This window comes from Nanorana parkeri, unplaced genomic scaffold (assembly GCF_000935625.1).
Source record: "Nanorana parkeri isolate BGI_ZX_2015 unplaced genomic scaffold, ASM93562v1 scaffold409, whole genome shotgun sequence".
In the NCBI taxonomy this organism is placed as follows: domain Eukaryota; kingdom Metazoa; phylum Chordata; class Amphibia; order Anura; family Dicroglossidae; genus Nanorana; species Nanorana parkeri.
In genome coordinates this window covers 323,066-346,750 of record NW_017306677.1, presented here as the reverse complement: position 1 = coordinate 346,750, position 23,685 = coordinate 323,066, and the positions used below count along the sequence as shown (strand labels likewise).

The following is a 23,685-nucleotide window of genomic DNA, read 5'->3' as shown; positions in this document are numbered from 1 at the left end:
CTGGGATCCGCCCAGCTGCGTGACTGACTATCTAGAGGCAGACCCAGCTGTACCCGCCCCCTCCCCTAGTCTGTTCCGCCAGTCAGCGCTGGCGGATCGAAGCGGGGAGGGGGAATCCAGCCCCTCCCCTATCACGGCAGAGAGCCGTGACAGGATCGAGAGGTGAGCGAACGCCGGTATATGTTCGCTCACCTCCCGATCTACTGAGCCGACCTGTGACAGTCTCATTGTCACAGGTCGGCTAGAACTATGAGGTGAGTGAAAAGCACTCACCTCATAGTTCTCCTTTAAGTGAATTTTGGTAATTTGGCTAATGGATAGGCAGATTCTGCAATCCAAAAGGATCTCCATAGTATCTTTGGCTTGACAGTGACCACAGTAAATGTAGAAATTGAAGCGCCACATCAATTAAAATAGTCCAGATACAACTTTATTTTATTAGGGTCAGGGGGACATTCAAGTAGACAACCCAACGTGTTTCAGGGGTCCAAAACACACCCCTTTCATTAGGGATTGTATTGTGATGGGACTACTTCAGGTTTGTCAGGAGAAGAGAAATACGGGGCCATCATAGTCAGCTCCTTCCTTGGCATTTACTGTGGCTCACTGGCTTCCATATCGCCTGAGTCAGTGACCTGGAAAAAGTAAATAGATTAGCAAGTCAGAAGTCCTTATCTGTACGGTTTTTCCCACGTCCTATACTCACAGTACAGAGTCAGCATGATAGCCAGGTGACTAGTATTTGAAAGAGAAGAGGCCAGAGATGATGACTTCAATATTTCTCTCATGACAGGTTTCCTGTAATAAGGCAGCTTGACTAAAATATTTTGTAAACTAAAAGAGAACTTCTGAAACTGGCCAGTGTTATAAAAACAGAAATAAAATGTAAGTGGAGTCAGCAGATCCTGGCAACTCTCCCCATAGTTCTGGGTGTGTTGTATTATATGGGCTTTTCCTAGGTCTTATCTTGTCACTATAAAACCTCATACTTCTCATTTAATGAACAATTATGATGTCCGATTAATAAATCATTGATAACTAGCATACAGTTCTGTTCTCAGGATATTAATGAGAACACTTTCAGCGTGCATTTAAATTCCCACAAAAGATTTGCAGACTAATTATGAGCTGTCCCCGGTCACTGTTTTCCAACTGTAACCCTGAAACTGCTTGAACAGAGATGTTGTACCAACCCTAAAACAGGACCTTGAATGTGATCAGACCTTTATACACTGCTCGGCACAAAAAGTTACACACTGTAGTATTTCGTTGGGACCGGCCTTTAGCTTTGATTGCAGCACACATTCGCCGTGACATCATTTCCATAAGCCTATGCAATGTCACAACATTTATTTCCTTCCAGAGTTGTCTTGTAATGATGATGGGAGAGTTGGACCATTGTGTAAAGTCCTCTCCAGCACAAAGATTCTCAATCGGGTTAAAGGAGAACTATGGGGTCAGTGTTTACAGCTCGCGGTATACTGAGACGCCGCAGCCGGAGCGGATCCCGACTTAGATGACGGGATCCGCCCAGCTGCGTGAGTGACAGCTGGCTCTGCCTATTTAAAGGCAGAGCCAGCTGTACCCGCCCCCTCCCCCGCCCGTTCCGCCAGTCAGCGCTGGCAGATTGGAGCGGAGAGATGGGAATCCAGCCCCTCCCCTGTCACGGCAGAGAGCCGTGACAGGATCGAGAGGCGAACGAACCCGGTATGTGTTCGCTCACCTCCCGATCTACTGAGCCAACCTGTGACAGCCTCATTGTCACAGGTCGGCTTAGAACTATGAGGTGAGTGAAAAGCACTCACCTCATAGTTCTCCTTTAAGGTCTGGACTCTGTTGTGGCCGATCCATGTGCGAAAATGATGTCTCATGCTCCCTGAACCACTCTGCACAATTTGAGCCCAATGAATCCTGGCATTGCCAGCTTGGTATATGCCCATGCCAATCAGATTTTAAGGTGTCTCACCAGTCAGTCAAAAATTTCACCAGTCAGCATGACCAGACTATAGCCTTGCAATTTAAGTTAACATTTTTCAGGGACAGATAGAGCTTTCTTTTGGCGGAATACAATCACCAATGGGCGGGTATTTTTTACTAAATAATAAAAAAAGTACCATAAATTTCAGAAAGAAAAAGTTTTGCCTACGTTATGTTATAACATTTTTATTCTCACCCATATTTCTGGTAAAATATAAAAAAAGGCATGTTGACGTCAGGTAAATAGACACCATGTCAAGCCTTAAAATTGCGCGCGCCTGCAAAATCGCAAAAAAACAACCACACCACGAAAATTGGCCATAGGCGACGCTTTAAACGCTTTTATTGCTCATCAGTTTAGTGTTATCAATGATTAATGGCCCTAAAATGATTGCTCTCAATTCGACATTCTCGGTGATATGTAACATGTGCGGCACAATAGGCGCAATCATTGTTTTCGCATGTAGGCGCACCCGACGCATGTTTGCGTGTGTATCCAGGGGGGTGGGGGACTTAAAAGAAAAATTGTGTTGTTTTTTTATGCTTCTTTAATTTTTTTATTATTTTTATTTTACACAACTTTATTGCTATCACATAGGGGGATAACAAGCCCCCTATGTGATATGCAATTTACATGACAGGTCCTCTTTATGGAGACATCAGGGGTTTCCAAGACCCCTAATGTCACCTAGGGACCCCAAGAGAAGCTGATGAAGCAGAGATCTGCTTCACCAGCTTCTCCCCGGCTTCTGAAGCTGGAGAGTGAAAGCAGAATGCGGAAATTATGTAATATACGTTGTGTACCGATCTCCCTTTGATCTCCTGTCACAGAGCAGCCGTGCCAGTCCCGGGCACAGCGGATCTCGGGACCGGCAAGGGCAGTGACAGCTGCTCCTATACATGCGATCGGGCGTCTCTAGAGACGCCCGATCGCTTGAATGTAAAGCTCACGGCCGGCCGGTCAATTACAATCGTAATTGAACGACCGGCCGTGAAGCTACTTGTCAGGCTCTGGCGTCTTCTCGTCACAGACGAGAGGACAAGCAGATTTTTCAAGCCCTGGAGATCTAGTAATCTGCCCTTAGTAAACATGGCCGCTCTCAGAAGACTGGGAAAGAAAAGAGAAATAAGGTATGCACAGAATACATAGCCAGCAATTATCTAGAAGTATCTGTTTGTAGATTGTCATTACTAAACATTTCTAAAGGAAGGAAGAAGAAAAATAACAGTGAAAAGTCTTCAAGAAAAATACAGAAAGTCCAGTTGCCTTGACTTATTTTTTACAGATATACCATGACCTGGATGAATGAGAACCTTCACAAACATTTCTAAAAAGGTGTGTTTGTTGCTATTTTAAAGATATGGGTAAAGGTCCGCTTTAAGAAAATTTGTCATGCGATAGATATGTAGGCTGATATTACGAACCATCTTCTGAAAATGATCGTTGACTGGCTGCCTCTAGGACGAAGGTCTCATTCACACTTTAGCTGAGCATCTTTGGGTGTTTCAGTTTGAATTTTGAGCATTTTTTGCAAGTGCTTCAGGCTTGGGTGAATTTTTCAATTATTTTTAGCCAATGCAAGACTAATTACTAGGCAAAAATGCTTGAAAAACATGTGTTACGTGCATTTTTTGTGTGTCTTTCAGGCACCCTCATTGAAGTCTATTGGGGTGAAAACACTTGACTCTTCTCCAATAGAAGTTCTTGTGTTTTCCAGCTACAAGCGACAGAATGCTTAGGTGTGAACAGGGGCTATTGAAAACAATGGGATTCCTCTTGTTGAGCATTGTAGCACTTAGGCATTTAGGCCTCATTCACACGAGAAAAGGCCGGCATGTACAGCTCCGTGCACGGCCGTATCGGGCAGCTCCCAGGAAGGACATGTGCTGCGTGTGATTAGAACGCAGCCCCTGTCCTTCTCTATTGGTGTACGCGGCCCTATGCTCACCCCAAGCGCATGTCCATACGGGTGCGGGAGTCCCAGCTCGGACGCAGACAGGATCCATCCCGTCAGCGTACGAGTACGGACACACGCGCAGACGTGCAGGGCGGGGGATCGTAGGGCGGCGTACTCCCATAGAGAAGGACAGGGGCTGCGTAATAATCACACGCAGCAGCTGTCCTTCTCGGGAGCTGCCCGATACGGCCGTGCACGCAGCACAGAGCTGTATGTTCCGGCCTTTTCTCGTGTGAATGAGGCCTAAGCCTACAAAACGCTCAGGTTTGAATGAGTCACTGACTGAGAACAATCATGTCAATTAGGAGTTCTGACTTTGCAAAGACTTGTTTCAGATCAGTGAAAGTAAGTATTGAAGATAGAGAGTCACGTTACTTGAATTTTTGGAAGAAGGCTGGCAATGGCATCCTCCATAACTCTGCAATGATAAACATTCTTTAAAAAAGAAAGCTATAATGGCTTAGGTCAATTTTATGAATCTTGTTTTTACAGTTATACATTTACCGGCTGATATTTTAGATCACTATTTTTATTTGTAGAAGGATTCTGTTTGAGAATTGCACCTGTTATATAGGCTGCTTCCATGCTTTAGCATGTGCAGTGCATGCCAGGCTGTGATAGAAAGCCCAGCACTAGCTCTGCACTACTACTGCAGTGGACACTGCCTCCACTTGGAAAGGGGGAGGTGGTGTGTCTCTCCTCTGAATCATTGTCTGTGGGTGGGTGTGAAACCCTACATGCTGTCATTAGGTCTGTAGTCACAGGTCAGTACTCAGCTATTTGACACCCTGAACCAGAAAGACACTCAATACAAATTGGCTACAAAAGGATGAACAATATTACACATTTTCTAGGAGGACACTTCAAAGATAACTCTCACAAACTGAGCAGTATAACAATAACTAGGTATGCACCGATACCGAGCATTTGGGCCAGCACTTGGACTCAACCAAATGCTCCCGATGCTTACCCTGGTACCGGAACGTCCGTTATCAGTCAGCCGGGTGGCAAGTCATTACTAGCTGCCCAACTTCCTGATTGGCCGGGAAGTAGGCTCAATGCTCCCTTGTCACCAGCGAGCATGGAGCTGGCTTCACATGTAATGCTTCTTGGTTGGTCGCGAAGCTGACCAATCAGGAAATTGGGCGGCGAGTCATTACCCGCCCCCCCCCCGGCTTCCTGATTGGCCAGAAAGCCGGCTCCATGCCTTCCTCGTCACAAGGTAGCATGGAGCCAATTAGGAAGCCGGGCAGCATGTAATGACACACTGTTTGGCTTCCTGATTGGTCGGGAAGCTGGCCAACCAGAAAGGTGGGCGGCGAGTCATTACCTGCCCACCCGCTTCCTGATTGGCCAGAAAGCCGTCTCCATGCTTCCTCGTCACCTGGTGACAAGGGAGCATGGGGTCAGCTTCTCAGCTAATCAGGAAGCCGGGCGGCAAGTCATTACACGCCACGCAGCTTCCTTAATGGGACTTCTGGTATCGGTATTCGGTAACGGCGAGTAGCATAAAAAAAAAATATTGCTACTCGATACCGAAAAAAACGGTATCGGTTCATCCCTAAAAATGACGGAACTACTGACAGAACATATTAAATAGCCATTTTTATATTCACTAAGCTGTCAATACAGATTGCTGACAAGGCACAAAAGTGACAGAACAGTTAACAGAATACAGATACATCTGCTAGTAGACAAATATACGTCGCCCATATAAAACATGTTTCATAAATACGTCGCTGAAAATAATTAGGGAACACCATGATCCAGAAATACAGCCACCTGCTATAAATATGCGATTACCTGATGTGACCAATGGATGAGACAATTATTTGGTTGTTTCTGACCTTTAGGATAAAAAAACCAGAGCCGATGTGTGGTCAAAACAGGGCAAGCCTGAGTGAGAGAAACATCAACACATACAGGTAATGTCATTGCATTTAATGTGAGGCTATCTACGTGCACATCTAGTCACACGGCTTGTGGCTCTCAGCCCAAAACAGCATTGCTAAACATTTTGTCCAGTTCCAAAACAATGAAAATACAGCTGTGACAATAACGAAGAGCCGTGGTGCCACCTAGTGGTGAAATATGGTAATGCAAACCAGCGTCAGATACCCAACATGGAACAGGAGCAGTATGGAATTAATAGAAACGATTCCTCATATCAAGTTGGTAAAACACATTTCCTATGGATAAAATCTGGAAGGTAAAACACATAGCTGCAAACACAAAACATAAGTGACTACAAGTGGGTCCTGATGTTGGATAAGGTTATAAAATCCAATGTTTTCCATGAAATACCTTAAAAAGCATGCATCATTAGTAAATGAAAAAACATAAGACATTATCACTATATCCAAACTCAAGCTCCTCTAGTTTTCTCAAACAGTGAGCCCTGGTTCACACTACGCTTCTTGGGCTGCGTTTTTTGCAAACCACTGCACGGGCATAGTGTATTTTCACCCTGCTTGCACCATACATGTGTGGTGGTGTGCAGAAAAATGCAGCTCAACAGACATGGTGTGAACAAGCCCTAAGGGTTCCTGTTGATGGGCAACCTAGTTAAATGCCACTTTTTTTAATAGAACGCATGCTGCTGTCTTTTGACGTGAAAAAACTACAGGTGAAACTCGAATAATTAGAATATCGTGCAAAGTTAATTTATTTCACTAATGCAACCTAAAAGGTGAAACTAATATATGAGATAGACTCATTACATGCAAAGCAAGATAGTTCAAGCCGTGATTTGTCATCATTGTGATGATTATGGCTTACAGCTCATGAAAACCCCAAGAACCCCAAATCCACAACCTCAAAAAAGTAGATTATTACCAGCAATCAATAAAACAAGGATTGTACATAGAACAATATCGGACCTCTGAAAAGTACAAGCATGCATATGTACTCAGTACTTGGTTTGGGCCCCTTTTGCAGCAATTACTGCAATTACTTTTGCACGATATTCTAATTATTCGAGTTTCACCTGTATGCTTGACCTGCTTTGATTGTAGTTTAAACGCAACCTAACTTTCTGCTGGTGAGAGTTAGCCCTTTACATGCACCATTACGCCAGTAGGAGGGCGATGTCATCAGCAGCCAACCCTACCAGCTCCCGATCATCAGCAGTTTACCTGAGTTGTCGGTGACAGCTCGGTCACAGTTCAGGGTGTGACAACTGAGCATGCCGCAGAACATAGTGTCTAATTTTTGCAGCATGCAGAGTGTTAAGGCCGATCTGCCATGCTGCCGCACATAGGGCTGCAACCAACTAATCGATTAACTGATAAAATCGATGAGAATAGTTGTCAACTAGTCTCATTATTGATTATTTGGTGGGAGAGAGCGAGAGAGATTTTTTAATGCAACTAATAGATTAAATCGAAAAATTATCCGGCAACTAATGGATTATAAATATAATCGTTAGCTGCAGCCCTAGCAGCATATATGCATTCAGTGTCATAAAGAATCCCACCACATATCTAACCGATGTATCCCTAGAAATTTCTTGAGGGTGCTATAGCAACTAACAGAGTTCCCAGCACAGCGTCGTTTCTTCATCTAAAACGCCTTTATTGACGTTAATTGATCTTCATATCACAAGATTGACATTTCGAGCCCCTTCATCAAGCAAAGTGATATATACGAGTGAATAAACTATACCAACTTAGATACACCAGTAAATAAACACCAAGCCAATGAAAAAAGAAAAAAGCTTCCCTCTACCCCTTCTGATGTCATAATGACATCACTTCCCACCGTAAATGCAGCACAGACACTTTGGATGTGATGCTAAGCAAACCTGCTACTTTGCTGCCTGCTGGACTGATTGCTTAGGCAATATATATCAAAAACCAAAATCGGAATATAAATAAATCATAAAATATAATTAGTTATGTTTTGCACTGTATTTCCCAACATCTGTTACCTCTCAAAAAAAAAATCTTCTCACCTGCCAGTGCTAATCAGATGAGTCAACAGTGAGGGAAACAAACCAATTGGGGAGCTGGCTGACAAACTGATTTAGGGCTGGTTTACACCATGTCTGGACCAGATCCGGAAAAACATATTTGCCGCATTTTTTAGCTTCAATTTTACTTTTTTCTTTTTAGGTGCAGTCCAGTGCGTTTGCATGCTTTTTAGATTTGTTTCCATGCTCCAGTGCATTCTAGACCAGAGAAACGGAGACAAGCTTTTTTTTTCTTTTTTTTCTCTGGCCTGGAACGGACTGCGCTGGTGTGAACAGAGCCCAGAAATACCATAGGGATACATTGGGATGCTTTTTTGCTCCTGGAACAAACTGTTCTGGTCCGGAAATGATGGAGTAGCTGTGCATGGAGACCAATCGGCTTCTCTCTTTCATTTTCAAATCTTAACTGAACAAACTGAAGAGAGAAGCTGATTGGTTGCCATGCACAGCTGCTCCAGTTTTGATAAATTCCCCTCATTGTATAAAGAGTTAGATCAGTGTGATGTAGGAATGTTTGAAATAACACAGCAGCAAATTTGATCTTTCCATTTACTACATGGTGAGTCATTGAATCAGGTAACAAGTATGTAAATACTTCACCAAGTAAGGCTACACTGCATGTGTGGGAAGTGGTATTCTTAGAGGAAACAACGGGTCCTAGGTTGGCCTGACACTGAGATTGGTGAGAGCAGCCTGTACAGTAATACAGACAGCTGGCGAGAACAGTCGGTGTGGGGGCCTGGAATAGTACTGTAAGTGGGAAGGAAAGACAGACAGACAGAGGTTAGACTCGTACTACACATAAAATGCATTGCAGGTTGTTTTTTTCCCTAAACCGCTGTAATGCTACTTTATTATATGATATATGCAGTAGTTGTTTGCTCCTGACATCTATTTTAGCACTTGCCCTTACTTTACACCTAACTGAGCTGTCAATTCGCAGGTATAATTGTATAAGTGAGTTTTATGTAATTCTGAGGGTTATGACCCATGTTTATCTTTACATGCACTAATCAGTTTCAGGTCCTGGTGGATGCAATTTTCATGAATTGGGGCTCCGCTGGTGATTTTTGATATATATAAATTTAAAAATAATATAATTTACGCCCTAAGGCCTCATTCTCATGAGAAAAGGCCGGCATGTACAGCTCCGTGCACGGCCGTATCGGGCAGCTCCCGGGAAGGACAGGTGCTGCGTGTGATTAGTATGCAGCCCCTCTCCTTATCTATGGGACTACACGGCCGTACGCCACCCTACGCTCACCCACCCTGCACGTCCATGCGGGTGTCCGTACTCGTACGCTGACAGGATGGATCCTGTCTGCGTCCAAGCCGGGACACCCGCACCCATACGGACCTGCACTTGGGGTGAGCTTAGGGTGGCCTACGGCCACGTAGTCACATAGAGAAAGACAGGGGCTGCGTACTAAATCACACGCAGCACCTGTCTCCAGTCCTCTGCTGGCAATATGTCAGCCATAATCACAAAAGTGAAACAACTTGCCATAATGGATCTTGTTATTGAACAACAAACCGTCCCAAATCACATTTGGCCCATGCACAAGATCTCATTTGGTGCAGCTTGTTATCCATCAATAATAAACTGCCACAAATCACGTACGGTACATGGACCACATCTTGTATGACGCAGCTTATTATCCTTCTATAAAGCAAACTACCCCAGATCTTGTACGCTGCATGGGCATCTGGCATGATGTCATCTTTTGGTCATCAGTTGGTGATGTTGCCACATGGTGGCAGCAGTATCCCAAGAGAAACCTGCAAAGGTCTGCAATGCAATAAAATGCAATGCAATCACAAACTAATATTTAAGGGAGGAGTCAACTTTAAGGACCTGGGTTCCACATGGCTTTGAGAAACACCCATTTTCCCAGCAGATGCTATAAGAATGTTGACCAAAGGAAGAAATAGCTGTCTTGGTTCCATGGAAATACTTCTAACTGTGTGAGAATGCATAACATATAAATGAATGTGCTAATTGTTCAAAGTGGTACCTGAATTCTAATTATGTTGATTAGAATTGTAGATTTTCTAGTAACTGATGGGGCTGGGAAGGGGAGGTGCCGATCACAGTTTTGTGGGAGCTTGGGCTCACACCAAGCCCCAGCTCATCACTACTCCACAAATTGCTGGGGGTTCCCTGAGCAAAAAGCAATTGCTCAGGTAAGTTACCACTGACACCAGTCAACTTTTTAGCTCTCTGTAAATGGGGGCATTCTTCCAACTGGCCCCCACACTAATGTACCATGGGCTGTGGATACAGTAATTATTAGCATGGGTTCCCTGAGATCTGAAAGTTACATCAAGGGTTCGTCTGTGTTACAAAAGGTTGAGAAAGGCTGCTCTACACTTTCTGATGTTGCCACATGGTGGCAGCAGTACCCCAAGAGGAACCTGCAAAAGGTCAGCAATGCAATAAAATGCAATTAGACTAGTATTTACTAATTCCACTCAAAGAAGTGCATAACACTTTTTTTCTTAAAGGGTTATTAAACCCTCACATTTTTTTTTGGCGTATAACTACTGCTAGCAAGCAGTAGATATATGCAAAAACGTAGAAAAAAACAAAAACATTTTGAAACCGGTTTAAACTTGTGTCTTCGCCGTGCGCTCCCGTCCGAACATCTGAAGTGTCTCGGGTGGCCGCAAAGGATCTTAGGGCGGGTGCATGCGCACTTCAGATGTTTGGCCGGGAGATGAGGAGAGACACAAGGTAAGTCTATGGAGCAGGATGCACCCGCACAGACACATTGGGACATCAGAGGAGAGGAGGACAGAGGAGTCAGCTCTGGATTGGAGACCCACACCCAGCGCTGGAGGGACAGCTGGAAAGGACAGTAAAGAAGAAGATGATCGAATAAAGACTCATCATTTAAAGTGACATTAAAAAGGAGAACTATGGGGTTAAGGCTTTTCCCCATAGTTCTCCTTAGGGTAACGGGAGGACACAAACTAGCGTCCTCCCGTCACCCTAGGCTCAGTATACCGCGAGCTGTAGCTGAGACACCTAGAGGCAAAGCCAGCTGTACCCGCCCCTTCCCTGTCTATTCCGCCAGTTAGCTCTGGCGGATCGGAGCGGGGGGAATCCAGCCCCTCCCCTGTCACGGCAGAGAGCCGTGACAGGATCGAGAGGTGAACGAACGCCGGTATGTGTTCGCTCACCTCCCGATCTACTGAGCCGACCTGTGACAGTCTCATTGTCACAGGTCGGCTAGAACTATGAGGTGAGTGAAAAGCACTCACCTCATAGTTCTCCTTTAAAGTCAAAAATGTTTTTCCCTCCCCCCATGTTAATGTTAGCACTTACCTTAAATGAGGTTTCTTAATCCGACCTTCTTCTTTCATGTCCTTTTCATCTCTCCCTCCAGCGCTGCGGCGGGTCTCCGATCCAGCGCTGACTCCTCTATCCTTGCTGGCACTTCCTGTCCCACGGTTTCTGCGTGCGGGTGCACGAAGTCCATATAATTACCTTGTGTCTCTCCTCGTCTCCCGGCCGAAAATGTGAACTGCGCATGCGCCCGCCCCAAGATGCTTTGTGGCCGCACGAGATTTTTCACATTTTCGGAGGGGAGCGCGTGGGGAAGACACGGGTAAGTATTAACCCTTTTCAAAGCTTTTTTTGTGGGGGTTTTTTTTTTACACTTTTTGCATATATCTACTGCTTGCTAGCAGTAGATAAAAACATTTGCAACACAAGCAGTTTTCAATGCCCCAATTAGAGTACCTAAAACCCAAATGAAAAAAAAACAAAAAAAAAAGTTAATCTACTCTCTGTATTCTGTATCTGCAGCAATTATGAATACGTGAGCAATGCCAGAAGTTCCCAATACTCGCCGGTACCTGTAATCCATTTAGCAGGCATGTATTCGTTCTATCCACTTCATGCCAATTCTAAATATTTAAAAAAAATACTCACATGATCCTTCTTTCTCCTGGGCTCCGGCGGTCTAAGCCCCACTGACACGTCATCACGTCTAATACAATCCATTTACCTGCATTACATGTGAGAACATCAGCCGGAGCGGAAGGGGAGAGAGGGGATTACCGACCGCCACAGGGCTGAGCATCAGGAGAGTATATCTTCTGTATTCCAGAAAGACGAGCAGTTAACCCTTGCAGTGCAGGGGTAGTCCCACTGGAGTTTAACTCTAACATTCAATTTAGGAATGAACGGCGTTTCGCAAACGAAAACCACGTTCACTGTTAGAATTTCATTTGCTCGAGTAAAATTTTCAATCTTGCTTCTTTGATTTTTTTTTTTCCTCGCAACAGTCGGAAATGGTCAAATTTGACCCCAATAACTATTAGAAAATTAAATAACTGTTCCGAAATCAAAAACATTTTCCTAACGCAATTCTACTGGTGTATGGCCAGCTTTACTACTCACCATTAAGCTGCAAGCAGACAGATGACAGGAAATTGCTAAACCAGTAACATGAATTGCTTAATTAGGAACTACTTCAGCTTGGAAAATCAGTGTAAATAACAGGAAAAGCTGCACAGAATTAAAAATCCTTTGGCAGGTAAACGGTACAAAAAACAACCCTGAGAGCGGCATTTATAAATTCCTAATAGGTTGGACTTGATGGACTAATGTCTTTATTCAACCTCAAATACTATGTAAGGCATTGCTTGATACCTCTAGACTCCCACGGCTGTGGCTTGCTGACATCGTTTTAAAAGCTTTTACCGCTCATCAGTTTGGTGTTATCAGTGATTGATGGCCCTAGAATTATTGCTCTCATTCTGATGTTCGCGGGGATATGTAGCATGTGCGGTGTAATGGGCGCAATCGTCGGTTGCACAAATAGGCGCACCTGAAGCATGTTTGCATGTGAATGTTAGGGACTTTTTTTAAAATTTAGTTTTTTTTTATGTGTGACTTTAAATTTTGTTATGACTTTTTCTTTTACACTTAACTTTAGTGTTATCACATAGGGGACTAAGAAGCTCCCTATGTTGTATCAAATTACAGTGTCAGGTCCTCTTTATGGAGACATCAGGGGTCTTTTAGACCCCTAATGTCACCTAGAGACCCCCAAAGGACCTGCTTCAGCAGCATTTCTCCAGCTTCTGTAGCCGGAGAATGACAGCTCAATGCAGAAGTCATGCAATATACATCACTTCCTGCATTCTGATACCAGAGAGGAGATCAGAGGGAGATTGTGTACTGAACTCCCTTTGATCTCTGGTCACAGAGCCACCGTGCCGGTCCACAGGCAGCCTGGGATCGGAGCTGAGGGGGGCGTGCACAACATACAAGCAATAGAGCCGTTGGACCGCTTGAATGTAAACAGCCATCGCCGTCTGTTTCAAATTCTGACAGTTTCCCGCTTGTGCGAGGAGGTGCGCACAAGGACGTTTTAAAAACGCCCACAAGGCCCCGTTCACATTGAGCGGTTCGCAAATCGCGCGATTTGCATTTTGCGCGATATCGCACAAATGCATGCATTGAGCAAGCTTGAATCGCGGCTAAATCCGCTCCAAAAAGGGTCCTGCTGTAGCGACGCACGACCCGCGACAGCAGGACCCTTTGCCCCATTGAGAAGCATTTGAGAAGCATTGGAGAGCGATTATCGCACTGTGAATTACCGCGCGATAAATCGCTCAATGTGAACGGGGCCTAAAAGGCGCCCGTCCAGCCATTTATGTATGGCCAGCGGGCGGCAAGTGGTTAATAAACAAAGAGGGTTAGAGTGCGTAGATTCTGTATAATTGCATAACTGCCTGGGTTATGTTGACCCGATTGATGTATGTCTGTACAGTTTTGTTGTTAATAATAATAATAATAATAATAATAATAATATTATTATTATTATTATTATTATGTCTATGACACTTGAAAATATCAATAAAAAGCATCTTTAAAAAATAAAAATAAACAAAGAGGGTTCAACTGAGCTTTAAAAGAAGAAGTATGGGAGAGTAGAATGTATTCTTCTCAATACTTAGAGCCGGTGTGTGACACTCCAGCTGTTACATGCCGGCTCTAGAGATCCAGGGCAGAGGGCTCATAAACTGCTGATCGCTCACGGTCTCCTCCATGCAGAGAGTAGTCACTGTCAGTCACCGCTCCCCACAGGGATTCCCCCTCCACTCTCCGATCCCCCAGTGCTGAATGGAGGGACAGACACGGGAGGGGAGGGCACAGCTGGTCATGGCTCTAGAGAGGCAGAGCCAGCTGTCAATCACACAGCCGGAAGATCCCGACAATATTCGTTTGAGACTATATGAAAACAATGGTACCTCAGAAATAGCTCAGTAATGATAGTACTTATAGAGGGAACATCTTCCAAATTTGTGTAAGAAATACCCTAAACAAAATAATGGAAGAAGCATGTAGAACACGGGCAGGCAATCTCGACACTCCCATAATTTCTGTTCCCAGGAGTCATCCCTTTGGCAGTCAGAGTCTTGCAGTGCCACATGAGCCTTGTAGTTCCACAAATGCAGGAGTGCCAAGGTTGCCTCCCCCTGATGAAGAACGTCTAAGTCACATATAAAAATGTATTTCATGGGGACCGTCACAACACTAACGCAAAACAAAATGTCACTGCAGATACAGTATTCTTTCCATTTAAAGAACAGTTTTTACCTGTTTCTCTACTTTCACCTCTTGTCCTCGATAGGACAGATACTAGATAAAAACCAGCAAAATAGGGCAAAATGTAGAGAAATGAGAAGCAATGACTCGGTTATTCTTATAGCTAGGCCCTGAAATTTGTTTTAGAACAATACGGTAGACTGTTGCAGCATCATATGACTGTCACAAGTGCTGAGACATCTAAAGCTGCCATAGAAACCTTTTTCACACTTTAGGGAGGAAATGTATAAGAACAATGCTTGTGAAAGAGCATACTGTATGTCATCTACACAGAAAGAATATTCAGTCATATTTCAGGAGACATATAGTGGTAATGGGGCGCTTATAGACAGACTGAGGGGCCTTTTTGTAATAGAGGGCAGACACCGCTATCCGCTGTACACCGCAGTGGTTATTTCACACTGCGTCTGCATTTTACAAGTATTTAATAAAATCCAGGAAGAGGTGGGGGCTGTAGTGCCCGCAAGGAGCATGAGGCCCCATTCACACTGAGCGAGTTGTAGCGCGATTTCAGCCCAAAAAAAAAAAAAATCGCTCAAACATCAGTTCAATGTAGCTTGTCCAATGCATTTCAGTGGAGCTGTTCACATCTCACAGCTCAATGTTGCCTGTAGCTTGTAGCTCAAGCTTGTCGCTTTTCATTGGATTGCGTGCGATTTGGCCCAATAGACTTCAATGGTGTAGCTCACTGTCGCACGAATTTGAGCGACATTGTCACGCTACAGAAGTGTCACTTTTGCACAGAAATATAAGCAGGAAACAGGAAGAGGAATTATGTCACATCACATCTATTGATTGGATACAGCCCAATGTAGCAGCTTCGAAGTCCATGCCAAAAGTAGCGCTACAATATGTGCACTATAGCTCAATGTCTCTCAAAGTCGCTCAGCTTAAATCAGCGCTGAAAAAGCGCTTTTTCTGATGTAGCTCACTGTGAATGGGGTCTAAGGCCTCATGCACACTACATACCAAAACGTTGAATTCAGGTGCATTTGGAGCTCATTTCTAAACTAAATTTCTATAGCTGAATGCACACCTAGGCATCCAGCAGCATCTAGGTGCCTTCAGACTAGGTAATTTTAGCCGAAATAGACATTTTGACATTCCAGGTCCAACTGGTCCAGTTTTATGTGGCTAAACATGTGTAACAGCGTGTAAATGCATGTAGAACGCATATAAACGTGACTAAGCCCAGCATAGAAAAAAAAAGTGATCTGGGAAACAAAAAGTTGTTTATACTTACCAGATAACTTCTGTTGGGCTTAAACGCAGCCTGTTAGTGTGCATGAGGCCTAAAGGAGCATAAGACCCCGTTTACACTGAGCGATTTAAGCTCCAAAATCGCTCAAATATCAGCTCAATGTCGCTCAATGTAGCTTGTCCAATGCATTTCAATGGAGCTGTTCACATCTCAGAAGCTCAATGTCGCCTGTAGCTCGTCACTCAAGCTTATAGCTCCAACATGACCTATTTTTCGGGCGATTTGGCCCAATAGACTTTAATGGTGTAGCGACATTGTCGCACTACAGAAGTGTCACTTTTGCACAGAAATATAAGAAGGAAGGAATGATGTCACATCAAGACTGCTTTTGATTGGTTAAAGCCCAATGTAGCAGCTACGAAGTACCTGCGAAAAGTCGCACTACGTAGCGCGACAAAATGTGCACTGTAGCTCAATGTCGCACAGCTCAATGTCTCTCTGAAAAAAGCGCTTTTTTGGATGGAGCTCAGTGTTAATGGGGTCGAAGCTGCATAAAGCACTCCTCAATTTGAAGAGTTCAGTAGAAAAGCAGTGCAGCACCAGGTGTACAGCAAGGACCTCGAATTAGAGAAGAACTCCATGCATAAATATTCTTAACCCTTGCACTGGGGCTGAAATGACAAAAATAAAAATGGAGGAACAAATGATGATGAGAACAAAGTGAACAAGCTGACTGACTGAGGCCGGCAACTGTTAGTAATAGTTTATACTTGGAAAACAATTATACTAAACCCAAAATATACAGTTACATGGATGGCACCAGCATATCCAAAACTGACAAGTTTACTACTTTGCTGGCTGACACTCGTATCTGAAGTATGTGGAACACTGATGTGAAGAGTAAATAAGGTCGGTGTATACTGTGATTGTGCAGACCATGACTTCACAAACAAATCCTCCCTACTGGAAATGAGGAATTTATACTTCAGTTCTGGGTAATAAAGAAAAACCTAATTTCAGATGGGTGTCATTGCATTTCTTTTACCTGGCTGAATGCACACAAGACGTTCAGCAGCGTTCAGTCTAGCTGCATTTACACAGAAAAGAAATATGTGCGTCCAGGGATGGTGTACCCAGTTTTCTGCAGTTAAACAAATGTAAACGCAAGTACATCTAGAGGCAGGTGAAATGGATCTGATAAGTAGAGGTTTGTCTATACTTCTCAGATTAAGTTCTTATGTGTAAAAAGCAGGCCCGTGCACACGAATCCTAAAACATAAACCAGACATTCACTCATAAAAATATTTTTTTCTCTACTGCTTCCTCCCCTTTCCCTCTCACATAACTGAGGTGAAAAAATGAAACCACCAAACATACAGCAATTGTTTTTTTGCTTTGATTTCATGACCACTTCCAGAATCCTCACCCAAGCCAGCCCATACATAAATGCTTTTAATTTTGGTTTTAGATTCAATGCATGTTTTAAAAGGAACCCATCAGGATAGAAACACAGGTGCTGACACAGCTGCCTTGTTTTTAAAAGTCCAATCCTTGGAGCTGTCATCCTTATCCTTGATTCACTACTTTGTGAGTCCCCACTGAGCACACAGGAAGTCACAGACGCCTCCACACTGGAGACACAGCAATAATGAGAATTGGTCTAACGCTTGACTACTAATTTTAAAATCTTTTGGATAGAGTTCCACATTTTTAGTTCCCCATAATTACAAGATCTAACAAGGCTTCATGCTTGCTCCATACAATCATGTAGGCTTGTACACTAAGAAGACAACGCTGGGGCCTAATCTCATGGGAACAGTATGGACAACACACCAAGCAGAAGTTAGTGCGTTTCGGGGCCAATCTACTATACCAGGGGCGCCCACAATTTTTTCGTCTGGAGATCTACTTTTCAAATGACGAGCTTGTGCATGCGTTCCGGTCCAGTGCGATCTGCAAAAATGCTGCAAGCACTATGTGCATGCGTTCCGGGTGCGGGCGATCGCACTGCAGGCGTGGCTGCAGTGCCATTGACTTCACTACAACCCCACACCTCCTTCTGCCCTGAACGCAGGGAGCTGGCAGGCTTGCGTTCCAGTGTGTTCTAGAGGCCGAACACTCTGGGGCGCATACTTTGAGGTGTGAACCGATTGCAATCTACCAGCGTTTGCTTCGCGATCGACTGGTAGATCGCAATCGACCTAATGGGCACCCCTGCACAATAGCAATGCTCTTCCGATGCACAGTACACCACATAGCACAGTAACACACTAAAAAATGGTGCATGTCTGTTTTATGTCCATTGTAGTGTGTTAAGAGCGCAATCAAATAAATGGGTGCCGCTAATACACCACAATGGACTGAATAGATGTGAATGGACGAGGGGTGGTGATGTCACTGGCCCTCATCCAATTAGAGAACACTTAGTATTCATTAATAAAAATAGGTGTTCTCTAAATAGTCAGTGTTAAGCAAGCCACCCCCTGTGTTTTTACAGAAGAGGGGAAGACACTCAGCACAGTGGCATTACAGGGCCCAGAAGATCACTGTAAAGCACTGTAGCAGTGCCGACAACTACAATGTTTTACAGGATCCCTCTGACTCTATCAGGTATAAAATATGTATCGGCCAAGCTGGACCAAGTTGTATACATAAATACTATACATGGAGTTCAGCTTTAAATGATTTACCAATATTGCAACATAAAGTCAACTGACTTCAGACTTCTAAGAAAAAAAAAAGGATTCAATTGCAACACCACAGAAGTCACATCCTGATCAGTATTTTCAGTTCCATCTCCATTCTCCTAGAGCAGCCAGTGTGACCATAACTATATCAGACCTTCAAAAAAAAAAAATCACCATGACCAGAATAAAATATAAAAGTATAAATCTCCCAGCGGATATAAAAGACACAACAGACACCCCCTGACAGCTATACAATAGCTGTCAGGGGGAGATTCCTCCATCCATGATCTTTGGTATGGATGGGAGAATCAAGTGATTTTTGTCACTCAGATTGTGGACAGCTTTATTCTGCATGCCCACCCTCCCCTGATCAAAGCTACCCAGCCTTCCGGAGCATCAGATTCATTCTCACCAGAAACCAACAGCCACGGCCTGCTGCAAAGTTTATGGACTGTGGCTGAAAAGTAAGTAGCCGCTGTCTGCACCTGGCCAGTGAATCCTCATAGATTACTATGGGCTGTCTCCCATTACAAGAGATGTTCCCCGATACCTACCTATACCCGGAGCAGTCCACTCTGGGTCCAATAGGTCTCACAATTCCCTGCTTAATGCCATAGTTATGGGAATAAGAGAAAGGATTGATTAGATGCCTCTAAGGCTTCTGTTTCTTTAATGCCTATCTCCGGGGGGAAAAAATCTGCAAGGGTTAAGTGCTAATTTAGGTCTAGGGTACCTGGGAAAAGCAGTTTTACTTACCTGATCCCCATTTCCCCCAGCAGTCGGCACTCTCCTCGTCCCCCCCTATGCTCCAGCTAGTGGACTGGTCTCTAGGTATCTTAAGTATGATGCAGGGTTATGGGCCCTGCATTGTACTTGGTGATGCCAGCAGGCTTCCGACCACTGGAGCGTAGGGGGAAAACTGAAGGTGCTGGTCCTGGAGACTGCGGGAGTGGGGATCAGGTAAGTAAAAGTCCCTTTCCCAGGCTCCCTGGACCTGACATGCTGATTTGGAGATTTGGAGGGGATGCGTTTACAGATCCCCTGCTGATCAGAATGGATGTCACTGTTAAAAAGGCAGAGCAAGGAGGCAGAGCTAGACTACAAAGACTAACAGAGGCAGAGCATGGCCACACATACACAAATTTAAATCTAATACCGCTTATTTCACATCAGTAACTATTTTAAACACCTGTCTATAAATTGGTGTATGCAACCTATAATATACAGGCTGAAAATGAATTACACAAGCCAGCCTGTGCCATCAGTTCTAAATGGGATTAATTAACTGAATGGGGGTGATTCTGTTTCCTAATAAGACACTGGAACCAAGTACATAAAGAACCATAACATGTGGCCTTGGAATGCAGCTGGATTGGATCTAGTGGGACCTGTGATACAGATCAGGGTAATGGGGCTGGCGATTTCTAGGTTAGGATGCAGGGGACACTGAGAGGCTTGTATAAAGTCTGAATGATGGAAAAGGTGAGCAATGACTGGAAAAGGAACCACTAGAAGCTGAATGAAAAATGTAGTCAGGGAGGTCACATGGTGAAAAAGAATCCCGACAGCTGAGAATGATGGATTGGATCACCGTTCAGGAATAAGTGAGTTAACATTATAGGTATTGGGGTCACCTGGTGAGGACAAGGAACCCTTACAGATGGCATTCAGATCTGGTTGATGGTGTAAGTCACCGCTCAGTAAAAAATGGATCCAGCAAGAAGCAATGAATTATAGGACAGCAAAGGAGGCACCCCGTGATGAAGATGGACCCCAACAGATGGCACTGAAATCTGAATGAAGGACTACGTCAACGCTCAGTAAAAAAAAGAAAAGAAAAAAAAGGATAACGTATGAAACATTGAGTGAGAGTATAGGGGTCAACCCAAGATGACAAGGGAGCCCGACTGAAGACATTGAGATCTGACTGATGGTATGTGTCACCACTCAATGAAAAGGTGTCCACCAGGATGAAAAATATGATAGGCATGGGGGTCACACCATGATGAGGAGGGGGTCCTGACAGATGACACCAAGATCTGGATAATGGTGTGCCTCACATCTCAGGAAAAAAATTAAATAAAAAAAGAGATCTAGCAGAAAGCAGTTAATAAGATAATATTTGTGGCAGGGTCATCCCATCAGAAGGAGGGGATAGACATGGGTTCGCACGAGGATGAAGAGGGGCCCTGAAGGATGACACTGAGATCTGGATGATGACATGGGTCACGAGGAAGCAATGAATGACATTATAGGCATGGGGTCACCCCATCATGAAGGAGAGGGGTCCTGACAGATGACACTGAGATCTGGATGATGCCATAGGGCTCCAGGAAGCACTGAATGGGATGACAGACATAGGGCTCCTGGAAGCACCAAATGGGATGATAGGCATAGGGCTCCTGGAAGCACTGAATGGGATGATAGGCATAAGATCATCACTTGATGAAGAGGGTCCATGACAGATGACACTGAGATCTGGATGATGGCATAGGACTCCAGGAAGCACTGAATGGTATGATAGGCATGGGGTCACCCCATAATGATGAAGAGGGGCCATGACCGATGACACCGAGATCTGGATTAAGGGCATGGGTCACCAAGCAATGAATGGGATGATAGGCAGGAGGTCACTCCATCACGAAGGAGAGGGGTCCTGACAGATGACACGGAGATCTGGGTGATGGCATAGGGCTCCAGGAAGCACTGAAAGGGATGATAGGTAGGAGGTCACTCCATGATGAAGAAGGGCCATGACAGATGACACTGAGATCTGGATTAAGGGCATGGGTCATCAGGAAGCAATAAATTAGATGACAGACATGGGGTGACCCCATCATGAGGAGAGGCCCTGACATAAGGCATGGAGCAAACTATATGCGATCTGGGTGGAGACGGATTCTGTTATATTATACAAATTACGGGGAAGGGTGGTTGTTTTAGGATGAAAGAGGATTATAGAAGATGTCCACACATCGATATCACTCACCCTCCAGGGTCTCGCACTGCACCAGGTTCAGGTAGTCCCCCTGAGTCAAGACGCCGGCCTTGAAGCCACGGACCAAACCTTCCAGGTAGCCGCTGTCTACGTTGAAGTAGAGCTCGGAGAAGGACAACATCTTGATGACGGAGGGCACGGGTCGGTGTCAGAGAGAAAGCAATAGAGGAACAGTGACGTCACTGCACCGGCTAGGGGAACCCGGAGAATCGGGAGGGGTCACGTGAACGCAGCACCACCTGTCACATGACAAAACTGCTGTCATGTAGGTGGGAGTTAGGGAGGAGAAAGAACCAATCAGTGGCGTTGATTCATGTTGACGTCATGAAAAAAAAACGAGGCTTGGACCGCAGGAAGGGCAATTACAATGATGGAGGTGGATTTCCGCCAGTAAGCTCAGAGTTCATAGCTGTCAGCAAAGGTGGAGCCGTGCAATGGCCGTACAATATATAAGTCTGAGCTAAAGCCTTCTTGTAATGGCAGCATTCAATGTTATAGTGAAATTTGCAAAGAAATTGTGCAATGCTCTGAGGGGAAGTAGGAGGCTGTCATTGCAGACCTTCAAACAATTCTTGTTTCTTGGCTATCTCAAGTCAGTTGTTATATGTGGGGCCTGTTCAAACCAGCTAAACACATACGTGCGTTATCGTGTGTTTTACTTGTGTTATTCAGCCTATTCATTGAAGGGCCTGCTCACATTTGTGTGTTGCGGTAGAGCAGACATATTTTACATGCATTAAGAAGCTCATTCATTTTGAATAGGCCACATTGCACCAAAGATGGTACATGCTGTAATCATGAACATCTGTGCATTATGGTGTGTCACAATGTACGTGCAGTACCTTGTGTTGGTGCATTATAATATATGCATTAGTGCAACTTACAGGTGTGTTCGGGCCAGGGCTCTAGCTACCATGGGGCGAGTGAGGCACTCGCCTCAGGCGCAGCTGAGAGGGGGTGCACCAAGGGCCAGCCTGGCTGTGCCCCCTCGCCCCTGTTGCCATGGCAAGCACAGGGCCCCATTGTCAACAGGCGGCCAATACAGTCGTGACTCGGCAGGGAGAAGAGGAGTGGCACAGGCTCCAGCTTCTCCTCAGATCCCTGCTGCTCTCCCTCACCAGTATGGGCAGAGGATTCTGTGTCCTCAATCTCTTTTTCTATTTCAAAAGGCAAATTTCAGGGGTCTGTTTAGACCCCTGATATTTTCCCGAAGCCCCCCTACAGTGAAAAAAAAAATTTTTAAATAAATTTAAAAAAAAACCCCCGCACATTACTAGACATGTGCAAAGACTAAACATTTGTTTGGGATGAAATGAACGGGAAATAAAAATGTTTACATTAGTTTTGTCAAACAAAACAAATTTTATGCTATTTGGATTTGGCTACCAGCGCATTGTGTGAGGCAGGGCGTATGACGTCACATACCGCACAGGTATTAATAGTCACTGGGAGAAGGACTCCCTTATATTAATGGTCAGTGGGAGAAGGAACCCCTTATATTAATGGTCAGTGGGAGGACTCCATTATATTAATGGTCAGTGGGAGAAGGACTCCCTTATATTAATAGTCACTGGGAGAAGGACTCCCTTATATTAATGGTCAGTGGTAGAAGGACTCCCTTATATTAATGGTCAGTGGGATAAGGACTCCATTATATTAATGGTCAGTGGGAGAAGGACTCCCTTATATTAATGGTCAGTGGGAGAAGGACTCCCTTATATTAGTGGTCAGTGGGAGAAGGACTCCCTTATATTAATGGTCAGTGGGAGAAGGACTCCCTTATATTAATGGTCAGTGGGAGAAGGACTCCCTTATATTAATAGTCACTGGGAGAAGGACTCCCTTATATTAATGGTCAGTGGGAGAAGGACTCCCTTATATTAATGGTCAGTGGGAGAAGGACTCCCTTATATTAATGGTCAGTGGGAGAAGGACTCCCTTATATTAATGGTCAGTGGGAGAAGGACTCCCTTATATTAATAGTCACTGGGAGAAGGACTCCCTTATATTAATAGTCACTGGGAGAAGGACTCCCTTATATTAATAGTCACTGGGAGAAGGAACACCTTATATTAGTGGTCAGTGGGAGAAGGACTCCCTTATATTAATGGTCAGTGGGAGAAGGACTCCCTTATATTAATGGTCAGTGGGAGAAGGACTCCCTTATATTAATGGTCAGTGGGAGAAGGACTCCCTTATATTAATGGTCAGTGGGAGAAGGACTCCCTTATATTAATGGTCAGTGGGAGAAGGACTCCCTTATATTAAT

At 44.5% G+C, this 23,685-nt stretch overlaps 1 protein-coding gene across 1 annotated transcript in view; it reads right to left on the bottom strand.

The window, feature by feature from the left end:
• Positions 1-21,691, bottom strand: part of ATP6V0D1 (ATPase H+ transporting V0 subunit d1) — an 80,963-nt gene extending 59,272 nt beyond the window's left edge. Inside the window, exon 1 of the mRNA XM_018559642.1 lies at positions 21,408-21,691. Within this exon, the coding sequence (XP_018415144.1) occupies positions 21,408-21,537 (130 nt within the window). The 5' untranslated portion in view covers positions 21,538-21,691. The remainder of the gene's footprint in view (positions 1-21,407) is intronic.
• Positions 21,692-23,685: the final 1,994 nt, after the last annotated feature.